This window comes from Pogonomyrmex barbatus, unplaced genomic scaffold (genome assembly GCF_055798465.1).
Source record: "Pogonomyrmex barbatus isolate J1 unplaced genomic scaffold, ASM5579846v1 scaffold18, whole genome shotgun sequence".
In the NCBI taxonomy this organism is placed as follows: Eukaryota; Metazoa; Arthropoda; class Insecta; order Hymenoptera; family Formicidae; genus Pogonomyrmex; species Pogonomyrmex barbatus.
Window position 1 is genome coordinate 4,972,920 of NW_028297114.1, and position 26,437 is coordinate 4,999,356.

Below are 26,437 nucleotides of genomic sequence, written 5' to 3' on the forward strand. Positions count from 1 at the left end.
CTGCGCTTTCGTAAGTTTAATTACGTCCAAGTTTTCTCGATAATTTGACGAGGCCAGTCCCGATGTACGTAACTCATCTTCGTATTCGACTTCCACTGTTCTTCGTCGGTGATTCTTTCTATTTAGATGGGTGAATTAATTACGTCATATCAAACAAATATAAAAAAAAAGAAAATTCTAATTCATCAGACTATTGCGTATTATTTAATCAAATAATCCACATATCGATTCGTTAAATTAATTGCATTGAAAGAATAGTGCAATGTCGTAAAGAGTATTTTTCAACTATCGGATATACCAATAGCTTTTTTAAAATATGTATTGTAAGCAATTGAAATCAGAGCAGGAAAAAATACAAAAACATCTCGACCTAGAAAATACGGATGTCATTTTTCCTAATTATATTGATAATCGTGGGTGAATTAAAAGAAACTATAAACACATATTACTTTCATGCAGTTTTATTAATTTGTTTGAAATCGTCTGTTTCTTTTATACGATCACAGCGATCGAATTCAATACATTAAAATTTTTTTACGGATATGCCAGTAATATTGTTTTCGCGAATCAAATACACGGTGCACATATCTTCTTTATTAATCAACGAAATAGTCTGATGAATATCGGACGTGGTCTTTGCTTTCAGGTATATTATAGCCTTCAGAGGACGAGCAAAGGGCTCTCGTCGATGCCACAGAGGCCCGTTTCATCGTCGATCTCCGCGCAAGGCAAATTCCATCAACCTGAAGTGGTGACACGCTCGAATCGGATACAGGAGAGCTGTATATAAGTTCGGAGGGTTTCCCTGCGGGATCAACCTCGTGAGCTTCTAAGATGCCGCCGGCGATTATATTTACACGTGTAAATGTAACGAGTACGAGCGGGGAGAGTACGGCGTTATGTAGAGATCCATGGATCCCCGAGACACGAGCGCGAAGTCTAACGTGGTATCTTCCCATAGAGTTGGTACACGAGTTTTGAACCACTCCGCGAAACACACTTAACGTTTACCGTACAAAACCATAGAGAGGCTGATGGTGTGTTCCGGATCGTATTGATGGGAACGCGGCCTCTCCTCGAGATTACGTTACGCCGATGCCGCCAGTGAGAGCGGCATTACGTTTTCATATATAATTTTACGGGGGAGACGAGGTGAAACGACATTAGCGAGTTAGAGAGATACCCCGTACATGTCCAGAAATATTTCTTTACTGCCATATTGAGATATAAACGATATATCGTAACGTACAAAGAGTCTAACCCCTAAAAGTAGTTAATGTCAATAACGAGGGAGATAAGGCTGGGTTAAAGCGAGCCAGAAAAAATTTTAACGATGCTTTATATTTTATTCATATTATTTTCTGGTTCCCAAGTCGCGCACAGAATGGCGTCTTTATATATGGACGTCGCGTATTAATTCTTTTGGAACTTTTACAATTTACTACAAAATTTACTACTGTTTCTCCTTATACAGCTAATGCGATTGGGGAGATTATTTTCGATCAAAGCTCACCCTCCAGCCTTATCCTCAAAATACTAACGATATTAATGTGATCGTATTCGAAGCTCATCACTGCTCATGTTTTTCGTACGCAAAATTTTTATAACGATTCAAACAGAAAAATATATTCGTTTAAAAGACTTCGTCGAACTCGAGAGAATCTCTTAAGGAGCGACGTCTTCGTTCCCGATCACTGACGCGGTACACAGACGTGGATTTTACTGTTTATATGGAACTAGTTTTTGTACAAAGATCTATTGTAAATAGACACGAGCCTGGCCCTAGAATTATAGTCACTAATGTCCGAATTTCATCCGTTACACGTTAAGTCGAGAAGATGTCCGATCGCGTAAGATAAAACTCGATGGCATACGAATACGAATAAAGAGAATACGTTTCATCTGTTTTACACAAACGAGCTCATTCGCTTGTCTTTCCTACTTGACCTTTCATACTCCTCTCCATTAAGAGCGAAGAACGAACGGTACGAGAGAGAAGGCGAAATTCCTATGATACGTGAGACGAATTTATTCGCGCAACGTACGTACTTGTGTTATGCTTCCATTATGCTTCGTATTCTCTCCATTTCGAACGTGAAAGAAATTTCTCTACTTGAAACGCTTGAACGATAATATGAACATACATGTTGTATAATACACATATCTAAAAGTGGGATACAACAACATTGCTCGATACGTATCTCGATTGCACTTAATGACAGAAAATATGTATCAACTATTTTGCCATGCTATTGAAAAAAAAAAAAAAAAAAAAAAAAAAAAAACTAAACTTTTCTCTATCGAATATTCATGAATCACTGACGGGGAGAGTACGTGATCATGAGAATTGAGAGATGAAGTATCATTCTGATCTGATTTGCATCTTCATTTCTGAGGTAAGTACCGATCACGCTTCTAATACCTACACCGGCGGAGACAGGTGAGTACGTTACGGAAAAACAGTAGCCTTTAATAACGGCGGAAAATGGCAAATGTTTAATGCCGGAGTCTCGGTATACCGAGACGCGTCGACATCGCGATATGGGGGAGGGACGATATATTTCGCAAAAAGAGAAAATTGCCACGAGGGGGGGGGGGGGGCGAGACGTATCGCGCCATTTCCGCGAGATAAACGCGCCGCGCGCGATGGCTGAGAAGTGCTTTAAGGAAAACAGATCGTCGCGCCTCTCCATTAGCTTCGAAGAGAGCTACAAAAGCGTCCTGACAGCTAAGCGAGCATCCTATTGGACGAAGAACAGTAATTCGAGCATTTCGGGGAGAATACGGGGACGCGCTACAGTGTTTGCATACATTGTGCATTCTCGGTCTTGCTAACAAGGACTAACCCAGGTTGCCGGAGTAACCTATTATTCTATGTGCCATCCGTGTCTCCAGGGCTGTTAAGACGACCTATTCTACTCCTAACGCTGTCGTAGCTATCCCCCGTCAGACTGTCACCCATTCCAGCTGCGAATTGCGAGACATAATTACGATTCACCCAAGCATCATAATCGAATGATATCGCAATACGTGCAGATGGAACGGTCAATGATCGCACATCGTACCTCACGGTATTCAGTCTGCTAATGCTCTGATTGAATCACAATTCACAATCCAGCCCATGCCGGGTTATCTCTATAATTAGAAATAGACATTGAATTTTATTATGTTTTTTATAGTTCCTTCTTCCGTAAGATGTATCATTCACTCCTTTTCTCTTTCTCTCTTTCTCTCCGTTCGATACAATTCAGCTTTCTGATCAACGAAATAATTTGTCAAGACGACGGATGAATATCGATTTCATTTATTCCTCGTAGAAAATATAATCCGTTCGTTCATGACGCCTGACGCCTTTGCTACGACATTTGTAATGTGTTCGTAATCTATCCGTTATCGTAGAGGCAAGATGTCAAGACTTGAACGAATTTTTAATAGAAACCATTGACGGTAAATTGTTCGTCATTCTCTCGTGAGGGAAAAAGGTGTCGCACTACGACACGGACAAGTTTGAGAAGTAATCGAGTCGCGAGGCAGTCGAGCACGCTCAATTAGCCGCGGAAATCATTTCCGGCGGTAAGTCCGGCACGATAATCCGGCGAAACTCCGCGGTTACCCAGTCAACTCCACTTTCTCCCTGTCGAAGATTCCATCGGCTGAATTTGAAAAAGGAAACCGAAGGAAAAGTATGCAAAGTATAGAGATTCACTAATAAGGGATTAGCAAGAAAGAAATAATTAATAGTTTTTCTTCTACCAACTTGAAAGGAATTCAAGGATATAGATAGTATATTTTGTTTTTACACGTTAATAAATGATTTTAAAAGACTTTTAAGAATATTTATATTTTGTTTCTCCTCTTTCTTTATTATCTATTTAGAAATATTAATTTATTAAATTAAGTAAAATATTTTTAAAAGATGTAAAAATGAAGGAAGGAGATCAAAATAAAATAAAATTTATAGATTTTTATTGATGGATGTGTCATAAACATGTCGATATTTCTATGATCATCGGCAGTAAATAACGCACTTACCAATATCTAATATAAAAGAGAGAGATTTTCAATTATTTTCATTTTAAATTGAAACAAGAAAGATTAGTAATGATAATTTATGTACACGTTTTCTCAAATATAATTAACATAATTCGCACCAATACCGCACTCATGTCATTATATATACTCGCGTAATAATTAATAAGTTCGTGCCATAGTATCATTATGAAATGAGAACTGCACTTATTGTATCATACAACTGTCCATTAAATCCATAAACGGAGCGTTATTTTAGGCCTCGTGCTTTCATCGATCCAAGTGAAAACGGTTATAACCGTTAATCCTCGATTATGCCCTGGCTCTTTGCTAGCGATACTTGTTTGACTCCTATTCTCCATTATTGCTATCGTTAGCGTCAGTTAATAGGTAATAACAACCTTTCTAATTTAACATTAAATTTTATATTATGTTACATGTTTAAACAATTTTTGCATATGGCTGACAAAATTTTGTATATGGAAACAAAACAACAGGACACAAGAATAAAGCAACAATTACAACTGACTGAAAAATTTACAAAGTAAAATATGCATCACTGTGTAAAATTGGCATTGCTTTGAAAAAGCAATAATTCTCTGTCATCATAGACTTGGCTTTGTTGTCGGTGACATAATTCAGTCAAGCTAATGACATACACTCAACGAATATGGTAAAATTACATTTGAAACTTAACGTTGCGAAACATTGGCTTTGTGTTAACTCTAATGAGCGCAAGACTAATTTTGTGTCAGCTTTACAATAGACTAAGATATAAAATTCAATCCACAAAAGAGACAAAGAATAAATATTAGTAAACAAATTATATGTACGTGATTAAACATGAATACATAATGCATCCTAATTTTTCTTTATATGCTTTTTCTTCTTCATATGCTTTGAGCAATTTATATATTGAATTTATTTTTCCTTAATAAAAGTTTAATCGTACAACAAACATATTTTTTCATATCTACTTTTTAATATTTAACATTGTCAATTTTTATATAAGAGAAATGAGAGACAAAGAAAAAGGAAAAAGAAAGGAAGAGAGAGAGAGAGAAAAATATTTAAATATTTAAATATTAATATTATATATATTATAATATTAATATTAAATAATTAAATATTTAAATTAAAATTCTGTAAAAAAGTACTACTCACTTGAAATGAAATGAAGAACTGTTCTCAATTTTTGATAATTAATTAAAAATTCTAGATTTTCTATTTTTTACATATAATAATTAATATTTAATATTTCAATACCTTTTAGGAAACAAAAAACAATTTTAAATTACTTAAGAACTCTATAGATAAAAAATTTAAAGGATATTTGACATGTTTTATTTCGATATTCTTTCAAGTTGTCAAAGTTAAAAATAAAACACGTAGTACCATGAAACGATATGTCAAAGCTAAATCGTGATTTGAATACAGAATGGCGCAAAGTCATAGTCTCACTTATATTATTCATCGTCTGGCTATTATTCCAGTGCCACAATCATTAACGGAGCTAATCGTTCGATTTCCGGAGCGCCATGTAAATAATTATAGATTGAATGCAGCAAACTAGCATGCGAAATATAGTTTGAAACATAGTTGCTGTATGTTGCAAAATTGTTGTAAATGTTTAAAAGAGACGACATCGATTGTGATGAAACGTGATGAGAAATAATATTTATTATACGTAATAAATCTTTTTTATTTTTCAATTACATATAAACAAATTGCAATTTTCCATCATCAATTTTTCATCATTCACTAATTTTCATCGATATATTTTTAAATCTATAATCTCTCAATCTCCTGTTCTTTTATTACTCTCGAAATTTCAAAAAAATTGTCGAAAAATAAGTAACAATGAAAAGGGCTTTTATCAATACGTGCCACGTTTCGAATTGGCTATTTTTTCAGAGATATTAATAAAATATGTTTAAAAGTATCGAGAATGCAGTCAATTTGTTAAGCTCCATTAGTCCCTGCGAGATAACTAAGTATTTCAACCACAACAGATATCACTATGAAGATATATCGACAAACATAACTCCGATCCCATAGAACGTTATTGCTCCCTTGATTCTCAGAGCAGTAAATTTCTCGAAGTATTCTTGGCAGTCAGCCTGACTCGGATTTAAGAGGCATAACCTCGTGGCCCGGATTTAAAGCCATGATACCCGCAAACTCTTGCAACCAACATCGTTCATACAATGACGGTCGATGAAATCGATGAAATGCAACTTTGTCGAAAAATTGCATCGATCATAAATTAATGCATTGTCGATTTTCTTCTCAGAAAAGCAATTACTTCTGTAAGTAATTTTCTTTGTGTAATGTAAGTAATTTGCTTTATGCCATATATCAATAGTTCATAGTTTATGTCTACAAGATAGACATTTATATGCTTTGACAAATTAGAATTTATCTGAATTTTATATTTATTATTTGAAAAACATATGACAGAAAACAGGAAGAAGAGTGGGGGACAGAAAGAGAGAACAAATAGCACGCGCATCTGTAATATGTATAGTATGTTTAAAAATTTTAAAAATTATATAAAAAATGGAAGGTTTGTTTTTCAAATCTAAATTGTTAGATAAAAAATATACATAATCTTATTTATTTTTTATTAAATCATATTCTTTATTTATACTTAGATATCTAAAAGATACATGTATTCGATAGACGTCCATATGAAGCTATCGGCAGATTCAACGAGATGTCATTTAAAAGTAATATTTGTAATACGGTATCTCGATTGGATGTAGCTCTTTGCGCGAGATTCCGTTTTTTTACGAGCGCCGACGATCATTTTTTACGATCCATCTTGGTTTCGTCGTTGTCCAGGACACTCATCCAATGTAGTACCGGTACTCGGAGCGTGAACGATCCTTTTTTTCTTCCGTTACATCGCGCATCCCCGACGAGAGGGAAACGGCAGTCAAAGTGCTGTGGTAAATCGGTATCAACGCAGGAAGAATCGCGGGAGAGAAGAATCCCTAGACGAACTGACGTCGAAAAATTCATTCAGGCGGCAAAAATGTCATGCGAGCCAAGGCGCGAGAGAGAGGAGAGCTACTGGGCTTAGGAGTGAAAAAAGCCAGAGCGCACGCCGCCGCTACGACGACGACGTTGGTAAAGAAAGTTTAGATTGAAGTTTTCGCGCGAACGAAAAGTTAAGCACTGTCATTCGCATCGTAGCAATCTGCGGTAACAACGGATGCGGCGAACGTCGTTTCGCGGCTGTAATCCGCCATGTATATGTAGAGCATGTACACACGGGGTCCCTCTATACCCTTAAGTGAGCCGTCGCCGCCTGCTCGATGCGGATTTACATTTTGTCAAGTGCCACGCTACGGCGTGACGAGATAGTAAATGAGGCGAGGATAAATTTCGTTGGTAACGTGTCAAAGTGTAGAAACTTTCGCTCTGCCTCCAAATACTTCATTCCCCTTTCTTCTCTCTCTCAACTGCGGGTGACGATTCTTCGGGATCTGAAGCTAACAAATTTGTAAAGTTCTTCGAAGAGAGAGAGAGAGAGAGAGAGAGAGAGAGAGAGAGAGAGAGAGAGAGAGAGAGAGAGAGCGCGCAAGCAAGCGTGTAGTTGTTAAAAGAAACATTCTAAAGAAGATTCTCTTCTATTCTGCGGATAACTTTGAATAATTGATTATCGTAATCATTTGCAAAGACTTTTGGCATTTGAAAGATTGTATTTTATGCAACTCTGTCTTTTTTTATTATAATAAAATTTCTGTCCTGCGTGCAATTTTTTTATGTGAATAAAGTACGGTTTCAGCAAACAAATCACGTAACGTACAATTCCGTTAATTCCGTTTCTACCGCTCGATACATTTTCTTACAAATTAGAAGGGGAGCGTAAGCTCCCGCTCCACTTTTGTCAAATTACATGACGAGACTGATGATCGTCCTTGAAATTGAAATCGATCGCAGATCTTCGTTTGATGCATACAAAACGCAGTTATAAACGGCTCACTGTGTCACGACGTGCGCATAGAGTTCCACGTAATTGTTTCTACCGCGAAGACTAGCGTTAGTTCCGACGATTATTCTATATCTACCTCTATTTCCACTGAAAGAAGGAAAACGTAGGCGCGCGGCCGCATTTAAAGCGCCGTCGGCTTTATCCGCATCGATTAGCGCCGTTATCTAACTGCCGATCGAAGTTAGACACTACTTGAAATGCATGCCGAATTCGAGGAAGCGTATTACTATAGCGACATACCTAAATTGGCGCGTAAAAATAATCCTGAAATTAAATAATACAGATGTTGATTCACGTCGTCCGTGCCAACTCGTAATTAACTGTTACTGCAAATCGCTCGTATATTTGGCGTTCTATTGCGAGTTAGTTAGCACGTGAGCCTAGCGTCAGTTTTAGCAAACCACAAGTGATTAAAGAGGTTACATTGAAGTAATTTGTATGCATTGAGTTAAATAATTTATACCCCGTTATAATGGATTGCGCCGAAATGCTGTGCGCGAGAAACACGTTGTTGCTTGATTACGGTAAAGCCGATGCATCTCATCATGGGTGTTGAACATGTTTGAGGGTAGCCCGGCAAGTAATCTAAACCAGACTAAAAAAACCCTGTCTCTAGTAATTTTTATAAAATTATCTATTATTAATATGAATCGTCGCATTTGCCGGTATCGTAACAGTGAAAGATTAAGCTTCACGACAGTTAATAATTGAAATTGATTTGAATGTGAAATAACTACGATATCCGTAGAAAGGCAACATTTTTCTACAGCCAAGTTTCACATATGTTCAGTCAAATAAAATTTTTCTCGCAACAGTTACGTAAACGAGTAACTTGAAAAAAACGTGATATTGTTTTGCGACAAGTATAACCAGACATTTTCTCATTTTAAACTATGTTTCTGTTTATTTACAGTAAGTTTTTATTAAACATTGCCAATAGACTTTATTTTAATTAATATCCACGGGATGAAGTAATAAACTTATTATTTTTTTTTTTTGCGTCAAATTCACGATTAACTATTATTGCATAAAGCAAAAGAGATCGTAAGCTCAAGCGCAATATCCTCTTAGACGTTCTTGCTGGTCACTTTCTAGGTCGACGATGTTATGCGAGATCAGCGGCTAAATTGCTTCGAATCAATCTTGAAAATTGGATCGAAAACAGCCACGGTGCAGTTCGCATAAAATCCCCGAGCCCCGTTGCATATTTATATCCAGGGCCATTTAAATGCGAGGAAATGCGCGACGAGTGTCGACCTTTCCCGTCGAATGGTAACGTCGCGGCGGGCGAGCAACGCGGGTGTGTTCCGCCTCCTTCGCGTAGCGACGGAAATCCGCGTGGGAAAAAAAGGGGGAAAGGAAAAAGGAAGAAACACACTTGGAAAAGAATGAGACGGAGGCGGAGAAGTCCTGCGAAAATTCAACGAACTTTCGCGTGACGAGGCATAAAGAGGGAGTGGAAAACGATACGAAGTTTCGAAGCGCTTCGTTCCGAAGTGAAGTTGAAGTGATGCTCGATGAAAGACGAGCGCGGGGAAAGGCGAAATATCTAGCGAAGTGCACTTGTCAAAGGGATGTCGGAGAGAATTTTATTGTTCGTCGATGTCGTGGGGGAGGAGCGAAATTGCCGCGAGTAGAAATTTTAATAATCGCTCTGTATCGCGGTGAGATCGGACAGTCAGTGACAAATAAAAGGTGATCACGCATAGGCCGTCAGTAGCGGATAAAAGATGCAAGGTTTACAAATGAAAAGGCGAAGAAGATATTATCCATGGAATTTGTGGCGCGCGGGGCGCGCCTCGTTCCGGCAAACTCGTTAAAAGATAGCCCTCACTCATGGTGCACCTAACGATATTGCATAATTTTTCCGCGAGGCAGATAGCCTCGTCACGTCTCGCCTGGCATATGTATGCGAAAGTAAAGGTCGCGGATGACGCGACGGTGACAGCGACGGCGACCGCGACGGCGACGGCGACGGCGTCGGTGACGGGGATGGACGTCGAAATTAGAACGTCTGTCGAGCGCTTCGAACGAGTGTCTCGCCTTCGGAAGAACAATTTCCAAGAGTACGATGTTGTACGTCACTGTGCACGCGGGATAGTAAATAGCATTAGCAAGTCAACTAGCGCTTTGCTCCCCGGGCACTTACTTCTTGAGATTCAAGTTAATTTATACAAGTGGCGCGCTGTGCAATGCAGTTACACAGTTACGGGGGGGGGGGAAAGGGGAAGGGGTACAGTTAGTTTTAGTTTCAGTCCAACTGTCGTCTTAGGCGGGAAGAAAAGAGGTGACGAGATAAAGGTCGGGGAGAAAGAGGCGCACCAGAGGCATGGAAATGTCGAGCCAGTTTGTCGAGTGTCAAAGATAGACGAGCGAGCCTCCCATCGTCCAAAATAATCAATCTTACGATAAATTCAACGCGATAAATCGCATAGACATCAACGATTTTATCGCGATTTTATTCATTCTTTAAGTCTTCGAAGCTAATGAAAATTATTAAGACAATTTTTTGTGGGTTCCAAACGCGTTTAAATAAAATATCACGGAAACGTTAACAAATTGTTAACGACAGTGTGACAGTAAATCGGAAGCATCGCCGTGACTTCAGTTCGGCCGCACGTATGATGACGAGATACGCGATATATAGCGGCGGTAGTGGCAGATACACACGTATGAAACACATAAATTTCGAACGAAAGTAATATCTAAATCGGTTAGTGGAAACCGTCCGATACGGTGAGATATCCAGAACCCGGGCTTTATTTCATTTTTCAAAGCCGATAGGATCAAAATGCCCCCAACATATCACACAGCATCGTAAACATCGCGTCAGCGTTTCAATCAAATTGTCGCAATAGGTAAAAAAAAAAAAAAAAAAGTGAAACCCGATCTCGCCTGACGTGGGGATTCGGACATCGCAGTTATCGAGATGTCCTAATGCGTTTATCTATCGCGCGCGGAGGAGGAAGCCAACCCTGTGAATTTAGGGTGCGATCGAAGCCCTATAAACGACAAGGGAATGTCCATTCCATCAGACGGAAGGGACTTTACTCTATGGGTGAAACGAAATAGCTTGGAAAACTTGAGAGTCACTTAAATCTTGGCCTATTCATCGATTTCGCCAAAGTCTTTAAAATAATGATTAAAATTTTGGTCACGTTTAATTTACGTTACCATAGTTTTCATGTAGTCAATAAATCACAGCGCGATATAGGACTCGTTTTGTCGTCCTTTGAACATTTCCTTTGCATATTTCCTGCCGCCGACCATCCTGTACGATATTACATCAGTGCACCTTCGCCCGTATCTCCAAACGACATACTGTTATTCGCGAGCTGACGTTTGAATATTTTTCATGGTCTCAGATTTTCGTCGAGATTCCAGAAATAATTCTGTACCCGCGCACTGCATCGCACGCGATCAGGATTATTATACAGAAGGAAAGGAAGAGAGTCGAAAATATAGATAGCATGAGTCTAGCTAGTGTACCAGATAAGAATGCCCTTTGTAAAATTACAATTCACTCACGCAGCCATGTAGAAGCGACCATTCATTCATGCCTACTATCCGTACGTTATTATCGCTATTATTATTGATCTCTTTTCAAGAATGCCTTTATTCCGATTTAATGTTTCATACAAGAGATATAAATTCTGATCCAAGTACAGCCTCTAAGTATTTCAAAAGCACACGTAATTTCACAGAAATGTCGTAAAATCGATTGTTAAATATTTTACATGGTTCGAGAAAGAAATAGAAGCACGACTGACGCAAGTTGGATGTAATAATAAACTTCTGTCAAAACTGTACATTCATTCGTAAGATTGACAAGATGAGGAACTGCACATATTTTATCGTACAGTGTATTATGCGCGCGCGCGCGCATGTGTGTGTGTGTGTGTGTGTGTGTGTGTGTGTGTGTGTGTGTGTGTGTGTGTGTGTGTGTGTGTGTGTGTGTGTGTGTAATGCCAAGGGTGGATAATAAAGGACCGTCAGTCCTTATGTTGGGTAACCCTTTATAAATGACTAACATCATCAGACAGAAAATCTTGTTGATGGAAGTTTAAATTTTGAATGCTCGCTGATAATATTCATAAACTGTGAATCTGTGAATATATACTATTTCTCTGATAAACAGTAACAATAGAAAGAACTATATATACTGCTGTGCAATAGCAATACATAATAACAAATACGAGTTATTTAATCGCATAGCTATTACAGCTCGAGTAAAGCTAACGAAAAGTTATTCAACAAGTAATATCGTCGACATATCATTAATTATACATTTGAGAATTAAATTACGATAAACTCGTTAAATTACGCATAACAGCAAGGCATATTATGATTTAATTATTTCGATTGCCCCTGGCATTAGTAACAATTTCTAACAACTGCAAAGTTGTTGGAGGTGCATATCTAATTTATTAATTGTTAAATTAGCATAATGTGTCGGGATGAAAGTACACGGTCGAATTATCGGAATGACACGGCGGAAACAATGCACCAGCGGGCATCTCGACTAACTACTTACATTGATTAATAAACGCGCTGTATGGTTCAAGTTGCACTTACAGTTGTTGAATTTCGCGGCGCATTCTCGCTCGTATTATTTTTAATCCCTTCGCAATAAAAGCGGCTTTCATTTTCCGCGCGAGAGAGACATAACGCTGATGCAGAAAGGGCAAGTGAAATTGAAGGAAGTGGCAAACGCGAGAAAAGAAGGAACGGGAAGGAATTGGGAGAAAAAAACTGGAAAAAAAGGGAGGCAACTCCACGGAAGTCGAGTGGAGCGCGTGGAGAAGGAGGAAGCGCCGGCAGTTACCGTGAAAAGTAATCGGAATCCTCTGATGAAGTTTACGCTTGTAACTATAAAGTTGAGTGGCTTGCTCATCTATTAGCGATCGGATTAGTCTGCGAGCCCGGGAAGAGAAAAAAAAAATTAATTTCTTATCCGCCGCGCAATGTCGCATCATCGTTAGCCGCTGTTTTAATAACAATTAAAAGCAACACAGCGGGACGGGCGAAAAAAAAAAAAAAACGAACGGCGACAGTAAAGATCTTTAGGCAATATGTATATCTCTTCGGAATATTTTTCGAGAAAAAGTGTGCTTTGGTCCCAGCGGCAAAGAAAATGATTGCTGGCAAAATACATGTAACTGGGCGGCATCGATCTCTTCCTACCTTCGTCCGGAATCAAAGAGCGTGAGAAACGTAGAACAGAGAGTAAGAATACGATAGGGAATTCCTTTTCCGAAATTCATTATGCAAGCTCCGAAGAAAGTCAGCCCGCGTAGAGTGGTCGCTGGATTTTATTCCTTCCGCGAGTTTGTTTAAAGTTCCAATTCGTTTCTCGCGTTGTACGTGTGCGTACGTGTGTATGTGTGTGTGTGTGTGTGTGTGTGTGTGTGTGTGTGTGTGTGTGTGTGTGTGTGTGTGTGTGTGTGTGTGTGTGTGTGTGTGTGTGTGTATGCACGAGTTCAACCAAAGAAACGTCACTTCGTGAGATGTCTACGTAGAAGGAGTGGAGAAGATGAACGCGTGCATTCATGGAAATATTTAAAGAGTTTTACACCCATGACCGTTTCATTGTGATATCACAAAATAAAGTTTAAATGATTTTTCTTTCTGAATGCGTATATTGCAGACGGATGCGATGGATCATATTTTTCAGAGATTAATCCTCGAAACCCGCGCGGGATGATGCATTTCTGTGGACGAATGTCTGCGGGAAAACACTTTCGCGGCTCGAAGTAAACAAACGCACGCACACATTCGGCTTTCCCCGTGTGGGCGATCTGGATTTAAATCGCAGGAACCATATTTCTAAAAAGTGTGCTGCTTTTACTTCTACGAGCCGGGAATGCCTATAAAATATGGATAAAACGGAGAGAATCCGCTCGGAAAACATTTCCCGGGTATTCTTTCTCGATACAGTTTTGGGCGAACGCAACCGCTTATCTTCCTGCGTTTTCAAAAATTATCGTATTCGTACTTTATTTTTACGCGAGCACTGACTGTGCAAACTTCTTTTACATTAAAAAGCATACTGAACAAACGTAGCGAGATATTACCACGAATAGATACTATGGACTATGTTCATTGCGACAGTTCGCATGAATTACATGCCGGTCCGTGCTTATACTATGTATCGCGATAAAGAAAAGGTTTGCTACAGAAGTAGCAAAAGTCATTGTTTGATCAGACGGATATTCATCTCTTTTTAATATAAATATATAAATTTAGTTTGAAATTATTATACTTTATTTGCATAGCCGTGCTTCGTGATAAATATAAAATTAAGATTTGACTCTTACACACAAGTTTCAAGGTTAAAACGTTTTTAGATTTATCAATATATCAATCTTATAAAATTGTTTGATAATTATTATCATTTTTGAGTTAATAGCTGTTAAGTAATATTAAATTTTATTTGTAACAAAAGTTGCTGTCATAAGTTTGTAATTTATCCAAAAATCGCACGCGCGTATACATATAATATTTTATTTATATAGTCAGAATAAGAATATGGAAAACTTGAAAAATGCAAATCATTTATTAACAAAAATATCATCTTGACGTATTAATATTTCTCGCAAAATTTTAAACTTGTAAAAAGCAACCGTTTTTATTTTATTATATATAATATATACAGAATTAAATTTATATGTAAATATAGTTAATCGTAGCCGACAGATTAAATTTATGTGTGTGAATATAAATTATTTCACATAATTTAGATACAACTAAACATAAAAACCTACGTATTTTTTTAGTTTTGTAAGCTGCTAAGTTTTACGTTTTATATCGGTAGTAAACGTGCTTGAATTTTCTCAGAAAATCCGTTCTCTTTTTTTACTGCAAAGTGCATTTCGCAATTAATTACAGAGATTGAGCGCTTGCTGTCAGGTATTGAATCCAGGTATTACGACGATTAACCTCGAGTGAAGATAAATTACAATTGACCTATGAACTGTTATAGGGCTTTCTGAATATCCGTGATATTGGATCAAAATCTCGTTACACATATCGATACGCCTATGTTATTAAGAATTATCACGCGTTCGAATTTCGCTGGAAAATTTACGCAGAATTTTTTCCTTTTTTTTTAGAAAAAAATCAGAATTAATGGTAATACAGTGACATACGCATGCTTCACTGCATTTGCAGGAATTGCAGCATTGCCTTTCTGTTTATATAATCAACCAGAAATTGCATATTTCTCTGTCCTTTTTCCGGTAATACTGTGCTTACACATTAAACAGAATGTAATCGTAATAACGTATGTAAAATATATTTCCCCTCCGATACAGAACGGGAAATTCAGTATTTCAGATATCTGTAAATGTTAGTAATTAAGCTTTTATACAACATACAAATCGGATCACACGTAAATCCGATATTGTACGAATAATTTTTCCGCAGGAAACCATGTATCATGTTTGAAACAAAATATTCCAAACAAAAATCACGCACAATTCAAAAATATTACGTTTTAAACATAATCACACAGCAACACGATAGTTTATAAAATAACGATAATGTTTTTTTTTTAATTCCATGTATTTGTATAAATATTTTGAGAAAATATTTGCAAAAATTTTCACATTACATTCCCTAACGTAGTATGATAATGTATGTAATAAATACTTTTTTTGTTATGAAAGAATAGATTTATCTAATATAAATAAGATTTCTCTCCATTTCTTATTATTATAATATATCTTTATATACAATTATGTGTGTCACACTTTTGTTCAATCGTTAACGTAGCTGGAAAGACAAAATAAATGTAACCAAACAATAAATGATGAATATCCCAAAGGTAGAAAATGTGAGTGTCGCTAATAGAGTTTAGGAATGTAGTCCACTGAAATTTGAGCGTCGTCCATTATTTGGTATACGCTAGAAAAGCGAGAGAAGCGAGATAATGGGACAGAAGAGGGATAAAAAACAGACAGCACAAAAGAGATTCTCTGAATTAGGGAAAACTCTAGGAGTCCGATTACGGTCCTCCAATTTACTCTATCCCCATTTTGCACCCACGGTCGTCCATGTACGCAGTTCGGACACGGTCGGATACAATCATACATACATACATGCACATACACACACACACACACACACACACACACACACACACACACACAGAGCACACACATGACACGCGTGTATATAACACGTTCACATTCAACGTCATAATTGGAAGCTTAGCGACTGCGATATATATCTCTCACTGAGGCCCGGCATACGTAATAATTTAATCCGGACTTCGCGGGGCAAACACGAAAATGACTAGGTGGCCGGAAGAGAAACAACCAGGCTATCCGCTTAGCGGGAAGTGCTTACGCGAAATCCGACTTTTCATCAATTTCCCGACCCTTCGCCGACGATAGTCTTTCAGTCTTCGCATTGGAACCGTCAGACGATCTGTCGATCCGATGCCTGATTATCTTATCAAGAAAAATGTGCTCGACTCGCGGAACTCCTCACCGAGAGGGACTTTACGGAGTTCGCGTGTCTTTATAAAATCTTTATTATCTTCATCTGTTCGCACGTTACAATCAAGAAAAGGACGTAAATCTAACGTTTTTACGTCTTTACGATTGGATTACATTGATAAAGTGTTTACTAGATAACTGACTTTATTTATCAGCTGTAACGAATTACAAATCTTAGATGTCTTAGATATTGTTCGAATCTCTCGTTAGTCTTCGTAAATAATATAGAATATTTTTATTTTTAATAAAGGAACATATTTCGATATTGTTTAGAGCAATTTATTTATGTATTTGTCATTTCGCAGATGTGCAACTAAATTCAGTTTTGCGAACAGATAGATTTGACAAAGAAGAAGCGTTGCGCAACGAAAATAAGCTACATTCAAAGGACAAACTCTGTTTCAGGAATATTTTACGATTGTCCTCCTCCATCTTCCACCGTTCGAAACTATATATGACAGATTTCACTGCTTGAACACAAAGCGTATCCTTAAGTCAAGTTTCCCTGGGGCGATACAATGCAACTAAGAAACCATCTTCGCGGAACCACGTTGCTGCACATTAAGATCTGTCGCAAACTACCTGGAGAACCGTTTCTCAACCGTGTCCTATGCATTACTTCTACGTCTGCCCATCCTTTAGTACATAAAGTTCGCAACATTACTATGAACTGAATGAACCTTTGACAAATACCATGAGGATTTAATGTCGATTTCGAAGATCCGATGCATTTAACTACTGTGAGAAAAGATCAAAGATCTACGAAACATGGCGACGAAACATTGGAATGAAGCTTATTAAATATTATATAAAAAATATATACTTTTAACAAGAAATCATTACATATATATACTTGTGCACATATTTTGTTCTTACTGATTTCTGCATTTTTAAAATATCCCGCAAACTAAACGCTAAAGTGTAATTAAGAGCCGAAATTCCGTCCGCTCGTAACGGAATTAAAGAGTTAACACGTTGACACTATTTTTCTCGAATTGTTGGCATGTTAAATGTAGGATACTCGGGAACATAATATGCAAATTATTATAGCGGAAGACTTTTTCTCCGCATTTATACCGAGACGAGGTAAACGAGTGGCAAAAAATAGCTCGGCTCTAACCCAGAAGCTTCCAGCAACGATGGACCAGCATAGACACAACGGCGTGGAAGCTCATTTTTCCGGAACATCCACGACAATCCTCGCCGACACGCAGCACGCTCTCATCCTGAATTACGTCGACACTAAACCGTGCAGCGCACGCGAGAGCCTCCCTTATCGTCAGGAGCAACATCCGCGATTATCAAGCCGACGAACCTTCGTCGAGGATTACCCCCGCTACCGAGATTTATCGACCCTACTTCCACTCGACCACCCTTGGAAAGGGGTCAAGAGGCCGTTTCGTCCGATTCCCTCTCTTCTTCGAACCTCCGTCTCTTTATTCCGCCTACCATCCGACCTCGAATCGTTTTTCTGGTTTCCTGTTTTTTTTCGGTCTCTCTTGTTAGTCCTCCGCTCGGTTGATAGGGGGAAAAAAAGGATTCATTCTCCTCTTTTTTTCGAAAGCTCGACCGTGCCTACGTTTCCTCCCTCTTCGTGTAACGTCAAAAGACGTTTCCGCTTCGGGAAACATGCCGTTTTTTATCGATTTGGTTTTTAATTTTCTAATGTATCACGAATGTTTTGTTTAAGAAAAGAAGCAGGGAAAACAGGCACTTCACGTCGCACACGCAATACGGATTGCTCCGGTGAAAATGGCGAGGAGATAAGGGTGACAGACACGAGAGAGATCTATCTCAAAATGTTTTATTTAAAAGGGAGAAAAGTCGTAGCTCACGCGAGAAGAAGAACTCCACCAAAATGAAAGCCATTTCGGTATAATACCTCGTCCTTTGCCTGTCCTTGTTGAGTATAATTGGCGAACGATAGAAATGCGAAGACAATGATTGGGAATTATCGCGAATCGGCAAAATAAACGCGATCTCGATGCTTTTGCTTTTAGATTTTCCGAGAAGTGTCGCCTTCATCAGATCGAATATATCGGATATATTTTGACGGGACTTAACGATAGATTTGCTTGAAAATAAAGAGAAGCTTCTAAATAGACTGTTTTATAAGTATATAAAAGGGCGGAAATATAAAACGGTATTACTTTATTTTTATTCTGCACCTGTCCATGACGTAAATAGCAGTAAGACACGTTCTCTATTTCCCATATGACTTTGCCAATATAAATTTGAAGAGCACATCGCAACCTTCTAGTTATGAAAGCGAATTTTCATTCTTCCTTTTATCATTTTTTTTTTTATTACTGAAATAAACAAGAGATATAGCCCTTCCTCATATTGTATAAAAGCAATAATAACAACTGCATTGTGAAAGTTAAAATGCATACAATAGCGAAGTCGGCAATAATTGTTTATGGCAGCAGCCGTCGCGTTTCCAGAAAGAATCAATTTATTATCCTCTCACTAATTCTCATCAAGCGTAATTGGCCTCTTGGCGCCTGAATCGCGTCAATCTCACTTACAATTAGTTAAGATTTCATCGCTATGAGTACATCTAACTACATCTAGCCATTAAATAATCCACACTGCGAATGTCATTAACCTATCGCTTGTCTCGTTTGTAAAAATCTTTCCCTATCGTTACGGACTATTTTGCATTCGAAGAAATAAATAAATAAGCACAAACAATTAAGAGATGTCCTTCCATTACAGGGTCAATGCACTCACTATAAAATTTACTTTAATCACATTTTTTTATATTTTCAACAATAGAAATATATATTATACATTCGAAAAATAAAGCAATTTCACGATATTGAATTTTTTCATCGTATATATTATTTCTTTCGTTATTACATATAACTTATGATTAATGGCTTAATGGCTCTGTCTAAAATAGCTGATTCAATTCTCTTGTGATAAAGTTAGCGACAATCAGCGATGACCATCGTTATCTAAGAATCGACCGTCCCCGTAACTCATCATGACGGATTAAATTCCGCGAATTCTATTTTCAAACTCAAACACGCATTTACTGGACATGAATTAACAGCAACGGCCAGCATGCAGCGATAAAAATTTACCCGTCGCGCGAAAAACACGAAGGCACGTTCCGGCCAACTCGCCATTGAGGTCATAAAATGGAGATAAAATCGCAATATGGACGATTAACTCGCCGTCATCGGCTCCTAACGTTAATTATCGTCATTACAGCAATAGCAATTTTTATTCCTGCCTGTTAGAAACAAATTAGTGCAACTTAATAATGGAAGTGCCCGTATATATATATATATATATATATATATATATTATGTTACGATATTCTGAATAGATATAAATTATATTTCGTGATTTATTATTTATTTATTATTTATCTATCATCACTATTTTCATATATAACTTCGATTGGGCATAATAATTGTTTTTTTTTGCATCTTAAATCAATAATTCTGGTAGAGAAAAAAGATAAAGTTTAATCGGAAGCTATTTCATCATTTTAAAATAATCAAACTGCCATTTTTAAAAAAAAAAGATATATAACGAGAACACTTGTAAAGTTATAATGAAGATTTCTACATGCTTATCTTTGATCCTACAAAATTTTTCGATGATTACCTGCTTTGGAGTGGTGAATATTTTTAAGCGATCTCTTAAATCCTGCATTACGCAGCTCTCACCTGCTGGCATACGAAGCGGAAAAATATAATAACTGAGAAAGAAGCACAATAATCGTGCAATGTTCCCTCGATGGACAAATAGATGTGTATGGCAAAGAGTTAAGTAAGGGAAATACATATGCAAGAAAGTTAAAAAAAAGGTTGGATAACGGGGAAGGATAAAGAGAGACGGGAACACGAGCGGGATGGGTGCAGGAAGCGATGGCAGAAAAGCGGGGTTGAAATTCGAGAGAGAGATGATACGAGTACGTGAGACGAGAAATGCAAATGGACAATAAACCGCCCTCTCGTCCATTATCTACCGAGATATATCACCGGCGACACTCGTACTTTTAGTTTATGTCGCATGCGTAAGCGCCGCCCCCCCCCCCGCATCAGGAACGCAAACGTCCGCGGTGATTCTTGTTTCCGTAGGAATCCCGAGGATCTCAGCCTAGTTCTCCCGCTCGTCCCTTTTTATGCCGCTCTCGGCGGGATTAAAGAGATCCCTCCTCTGAACAGCTCCCCTGAATGTAGGCGAATTCTCTTAGAATTTTCGTCAAGCCGGAAAGTCGATAATTCACGGACCGCGCCCGTCCGCGGAAAACCTCGAATTCGCCCAACGATTTATTATATCATAAATTTCGAACACGTTATCCGCGCGGTTTGCGAGTGCATGAAAAATACTCGGATGTAAGCACGATTACGCAGCGATTTTCGGCGCGAAATTAGATGCGCTTCTTTTTATTCTAGCTTCGACGCTCGCTCGTTTACGGCACGTAACGAGATACGAGATATCGATTATCGGTTGATCTGTGAATAACGAAATAATTATAGTAACGGACAACAACGAACTTCAGTCTCTGATTACTCTCCGGTCATATTCGGTCTTAATATAACTATCATGAATAAAACTGCAAACAGAATATTATACTGTAAAATTTACATATGTCACGATAATAAGAGTGTATTTTTATTTTCTCATGCATGAATAATTATTAGTAATGACATATGCAGCAACGCGAGCAACAATGTGAATTGTTAACATATATTTCCACAATATTCTAGGATTATTTTATTACGAGGGAAGTCTCGTTACTTTTTCTATTATAAAATGTTATAAAAATATTTTGAAGTATATCGATAACTCCTTCGATATACAACTATCAAAAAAAATATGCAATTTTGACAATTGCTTATGAAGTGAACGTAACGAAAAGATCAATTGGTAGAATGGAAAATAGATTTCAATATTTTGATATTGATTCGAGATTTTGATATCACATCTTTTTTAGAAGAAGATACAAACATTGTGCAATTATTTAGAAATTCATCATAAATGTATTGTGTTTACGAAAATTCACGCCAAGTTAATTGCTTAAATAAATCGATAAAAATATTTTATGTATCACATATAAACTTTGCAAACTTCGCGTGCGTGCAAAAGTAATATTGAGGGTTGTTGCAAATATGAATTATTTCGCTCGCATGTCTGAAGCCGTTTCAAAATCAATCGTTAGTCGTGGCGCATACGTGTCTCTTTTTAATTGTTTATAATCTAGGTGTAAATTCCGTAAGTTACATAAAAAATTCCTGTACTTTAATTGCCGAGATACCGGGCGCTTGCGAGACGCGCGCACGATATGCATTAGCATACAAGAATCTGGGCATTGTTAAAAGTTTGTCACGCGTGCGCATGCTAAAATAACCGCGACATATCTCGTCCGCCCTGGGATTGATCTTGATCCGCGTCCTCTCGTGAATTAAGCGCAAGGCGTGCATGTCACTCTTCGCGCAACGACCCAAGATTACGATCGGGAAGTTTTATGCGCCTCAAATGGGAAGTGTTGAACGTGTTGCTTTCCGCACGCGCGTTCCTCACAGCCGAGCAGACAGAACATTGTTTTCCAATGTCCCTCGATAGCGTATTTCACCGTACATACAAGCACAATAATCGCATATGATGGAAATGCTGCTCCTGCATTCGTAAAATTGTTTCATCCGTAAATCTTCTATGATCTCTCGTAGTTCGATCTCATGTAGTCGACTATCGCGCATACGTGAAACAATCGTTGAAATAAAAGTCAAGTCAAGAAGATTTTATTTATTATTTAAACTGATGCTGGAGAGACGAGCGAACTCTGAGTGTTCATACATATGCACACATCTGTGCACATCCAAACATTATAGATACATTTATGTATACATACGTACATTTATATATACAATTTATGCACATATGAACAAACTTTCACTTGTCGACTTCTTGTATGACATTAGATATCTAAATTTAATTCCAAGAAGTCAATGTCATTTCTTTATGTAATCTTCTAGTTTAGCAATCATCAATTTTGTTGACAACTGCAAAATTTTTGATATGAAGGATATAAAGATGCGACTTGATAGCTATCTGGATGCCATATATAAAATAACAAATGGTAAAAAAGATTTAAATTAAACAAATTTTTCTCATTCTTGACATGAATTTCCTACGGTATCAATGCATAAACTTTAATTATGGAAAAGAATTTCCAAATCTATAAAATTAATACATAAAAAAGTCGACAAAATTATCGTATTCTGTCAGTAATAATGTTTAATAAAAAAAAATATATAAAGATAAGTAAATTGGGACAGAAAAATGTCAGTGCCAAATAAATATGTTGTAGATTTTGAAAAGATCAATAACAGAGCGCATGCAAATACACTGGATGCTACAATTTCTCAATCTTAACATTTCAAGATTACAATACAATCTGAATGTCAATTTATACGTTCCGGGAAGTAAGTTGCGCAAGTTAACACGGAACGTCTCGATGGCTTAATCACTGATAAATATATACGAATTATTTAAGCGGAAGAGGCGTCTTCTAACTGCTTCAATTAAAGCGTACCCGGCGATAACTTGGTGTAAATGAGACGCACACGCGATTCTCGTGAAATACATCTGCGATGTTCTAGCAAGTGGAGAACAGGGCGAATAAATATGCATCTGCGAGCAGTAGCAAGCCACACATAGTGATGGTTCACTTAATTCGATATTCTAGAACTGCAGATCGACGAAAATGTTGTTACCATAAAATCTAAATAAATTATCCTCCGAGTAACTAAATAAAAAATACAATGCTGTAAGAAATTCTCAAAGAAATTTTTTAAAATGTTATTCTGTAGTGTAAGACTTTTTTTTGTTTTTATCTAATTACACGTATTTAAAAGAAGGAAAGATTAATAACGGACTTGAATAATCCAGTACATCGTTGAACGTGTAATTCCCGAACGTGTTCAAGCGGAGGAAAAGCTGTTTGGATAAAATAATGGGAGTAATCCCGTGAAAAAGCAATTGCAAGGACAATTTGTCTCATGAATACGTTATTTCGAGAACGTTATTAAAAACAAACGTGCGGCTTTGAGTTCCGTATGCATCAACGGGTCATTGATTATTATAGGCGCGCAACATCCACCGGAAGCCGCTAATAAACCAGGAAGAGCCTGATGTACGAAAATTGGATACTCATGTAAATTTCGAGGGGATTATCCTCGATAGTAATAACGCGCTGATAGCTTTCCGCTTCGCGCTACTGATATCGCAGTTGCACGAGAACGGGGAGGGAGGGAAAAAAAGAAGTGTATAAATCTTCATGACTTCCGATGAATCTAATCGTCGTTGGAACGAGAGACTAGTATGATGAAGTATAATAGCCGTCCAAGTAACTCAACCGATGCACGCAAGTAACAACGTGCTGTACAACTGCGTGATGTATGAACTTTTTTTTTGCAATACAAAGAGGACACGGCCCTCTCTCTCTCTCTCTCTCTCTCTCTCTCTCTCTCTCTCTACCAGATTGCGTTATACAAAATAAATTCTGTATCACAAACGTTGTAACACGATCTAATAAAGACGGAGCGAAATAATGGTCGAGGTAGACCATTAAATGAAAAATAATGTAATATTTGCGAATTAAAAATCTAACTAAAACTAAATCCTAGCTTGCCACAAAATCACGAATTTTTTACTTTTTATTGGAATGGCTATCTCATGTTTACAACATTTTACAAGAAAAATCAACTGTTTTTAACGCATTTTTTTTCCTATCGAAACAGACATCAAGAAATTCGCTTTTGCATAGAAAGATACTAAAGTAGTTTATAAAATATTCGCTCGTAAAAAAAGAGATTACACCCGAAAATGGCAGACTTCAGAAAATTTTATCTGAAGTAATAAATACACCCTAGTGCGGGAAACCCCGTAGGATTAAAAAGACTCGTGAACGTGCGATCCGACAACTCTCGCAAAACTGGGTGAGAAACCCGATGATCGTTAACTAAATATCACGGTAACTCTGCAAACGCCGCGGAATGTTCTTTTCGAGGCACTCCACATCTGTTAGACAAGATTACGTACGTGAGAACACCAATACGGACGGGCGGTGGACTGTCACAATTGCGAGCACATACTCGCTCGCGCGGAAATGCACGACTTTGCGGTTAATCTCTCAAGACCCTTCCGCGTCTCCGGGCGAACGCGACGAAAGCCGCGACCTTAGATATATGCGCCCGTATATAATGTTATTGTACATCTTCGCGCGGCAGTGTGCGTCCGTGCAACCGTATGCGCACCTGTATGCAAATATTTAATTAAAGCAGCGCCGACGACAGCGGCATATGCGCTCGTCGCCGGCACGTCCGTGCGCGCATATATAGCGTTGCGTGCGGTGGTGGATAACGATGGACGAGGAGAGGACGGAATCGCGGAAACGCGCGCCGGGGAGAGGCGGGAAAGATTATCCCCCCCCCCCCGCACTCTGTAAATATATGATTATGCATGAGGACCGGCGGCGCTGAGTGCACTTTCACGACCGCCATATGGGGACGTGTTAGCTGCATGCGCGCCGCGAGAACGAACGATGAATTATAACGCTTTATCGAAACAGAGACTCGTCCGATACGATAGCGAGTCGCTTGCATTCATGAACGATTCCGTCGAGTGCCGCTGAGAGCGATCGGAATATGACGAGTTTAGACGAGAGAAAGAGAAAATTGCACGGAACAGAGAAGTCCGAGATGCCGAGATGCGCTCGAGTAATCTTTGACGTAAAAATTTGTTTGGTATTTGAAGTTACATAACAATGCAAAGGTAAATCAAACATGAAAAATGCATTTTTCAGAGAAGGCGAGGAACGCGTTTTCAGAATGTTACATGCTTCGTTCTTTTTTCCTCCCCCCTCTTCTTTCAGCGAAATTCTATTCGCGGTTCTTTTCTTCCCTCTAAATAAATCAAGTCAATTTCATTGCTGTTCAATAAATAAAACGCACGAGCGATGGTGCGTACTAAAGCGCACTGGAGAACGCGATTGCCACTCTCTTCATCAATTTATTATCTTTTATTATTCCTCAGCTAAGGACGTATTTCAAAAGGGCATTCAATTCCATTGATATTAAGGCAAACGGGTGAGAGATTTTGCGCGGAACTTCTGGAATTTCTCGAGATACGCAATCAGCTATTATACCGCTGCCGTGAAACCCTTTGAAGTTTGCAATCGTCTTTCGACAAGCCGCTCATACGAGGACAGTTAAACGAAAATTCTCACAATTTTGACAAAGCTCGTCAACACAATTTACAGGCAACGAAAACTTGCTCGGAGCGTCGCTGTCAAAAGCAGAGTTTCATAATGTCGCTGAAATATAATAAAATTTCTCGAATCTTTGACGCGAAATGCGGAAATACTCTCGCGAAGATTTTTCGCGTTATAAAATATTGTATTTATTATTATCGATTTAATAACAGATATTTCGCAAAATTTAAACTATGAATCGGATAAAAATGTCCGTTATTTTTATTCCTGCGGCTTAAAATAAAATAAATCCCTCAAGTTTCAATCGTGCATCGTGTTGCAGATTGTAAACTGAATTTCCAAATTAACGCGACAATTTATGTGGAAGTGACTTGTAAGGTGCAAACGCGAAAATTTGTTGAGCAACTTTTAGTGGCTTAACATTTTGTTTCGCGTCTATCGCGCAGCACGGTAAACTCGAATAGCCTCAATCTCAAGCACGGTAGTAAAATGCTTCCATTTGAAATGGACGTTTCTAATGAACAAAGTTACGAATACCTCTTTCGGCGCTAAGCGCACGCTAAGTCACGCTGCGGATCGAGGCGATCGGTTTCACTTATGGAGAACAATAATATCGAAGGTACATTATCCCTCAAGATAGAACAAAAGAAATCAACAAAATCAAAAGGGTAA

General features: G+C 38.1%; 1 protein-coding gene across 2 annotated transcripts in view; it reads left to right on the plus strand.

Annotated features, from left to right (window-relative positions):
- Window positions 1-1,916, plus strand: part of LOC105431740 (nephrin) — a 97,012-nt gene extending 95,096 nt beyond the window's left edge. For both annotated transcript variants that reach the window (XM_089074852.1, XM_011646153.3), the window contains one exon: window positions 647-1,916. In XM_089074852.1, the coding sequence (XP_088930978.1) occupies window positions 647-790 (144 nt within the window). In that variant the 3' untranslated portion in view covers window positions 791-1,916. The remainder of the gene's footprint in view (window positions 1-646) is intronic.
- The last annotated feature ends 24,521 nt before the right edge of the window (window positions 1,917-26,437 follow it).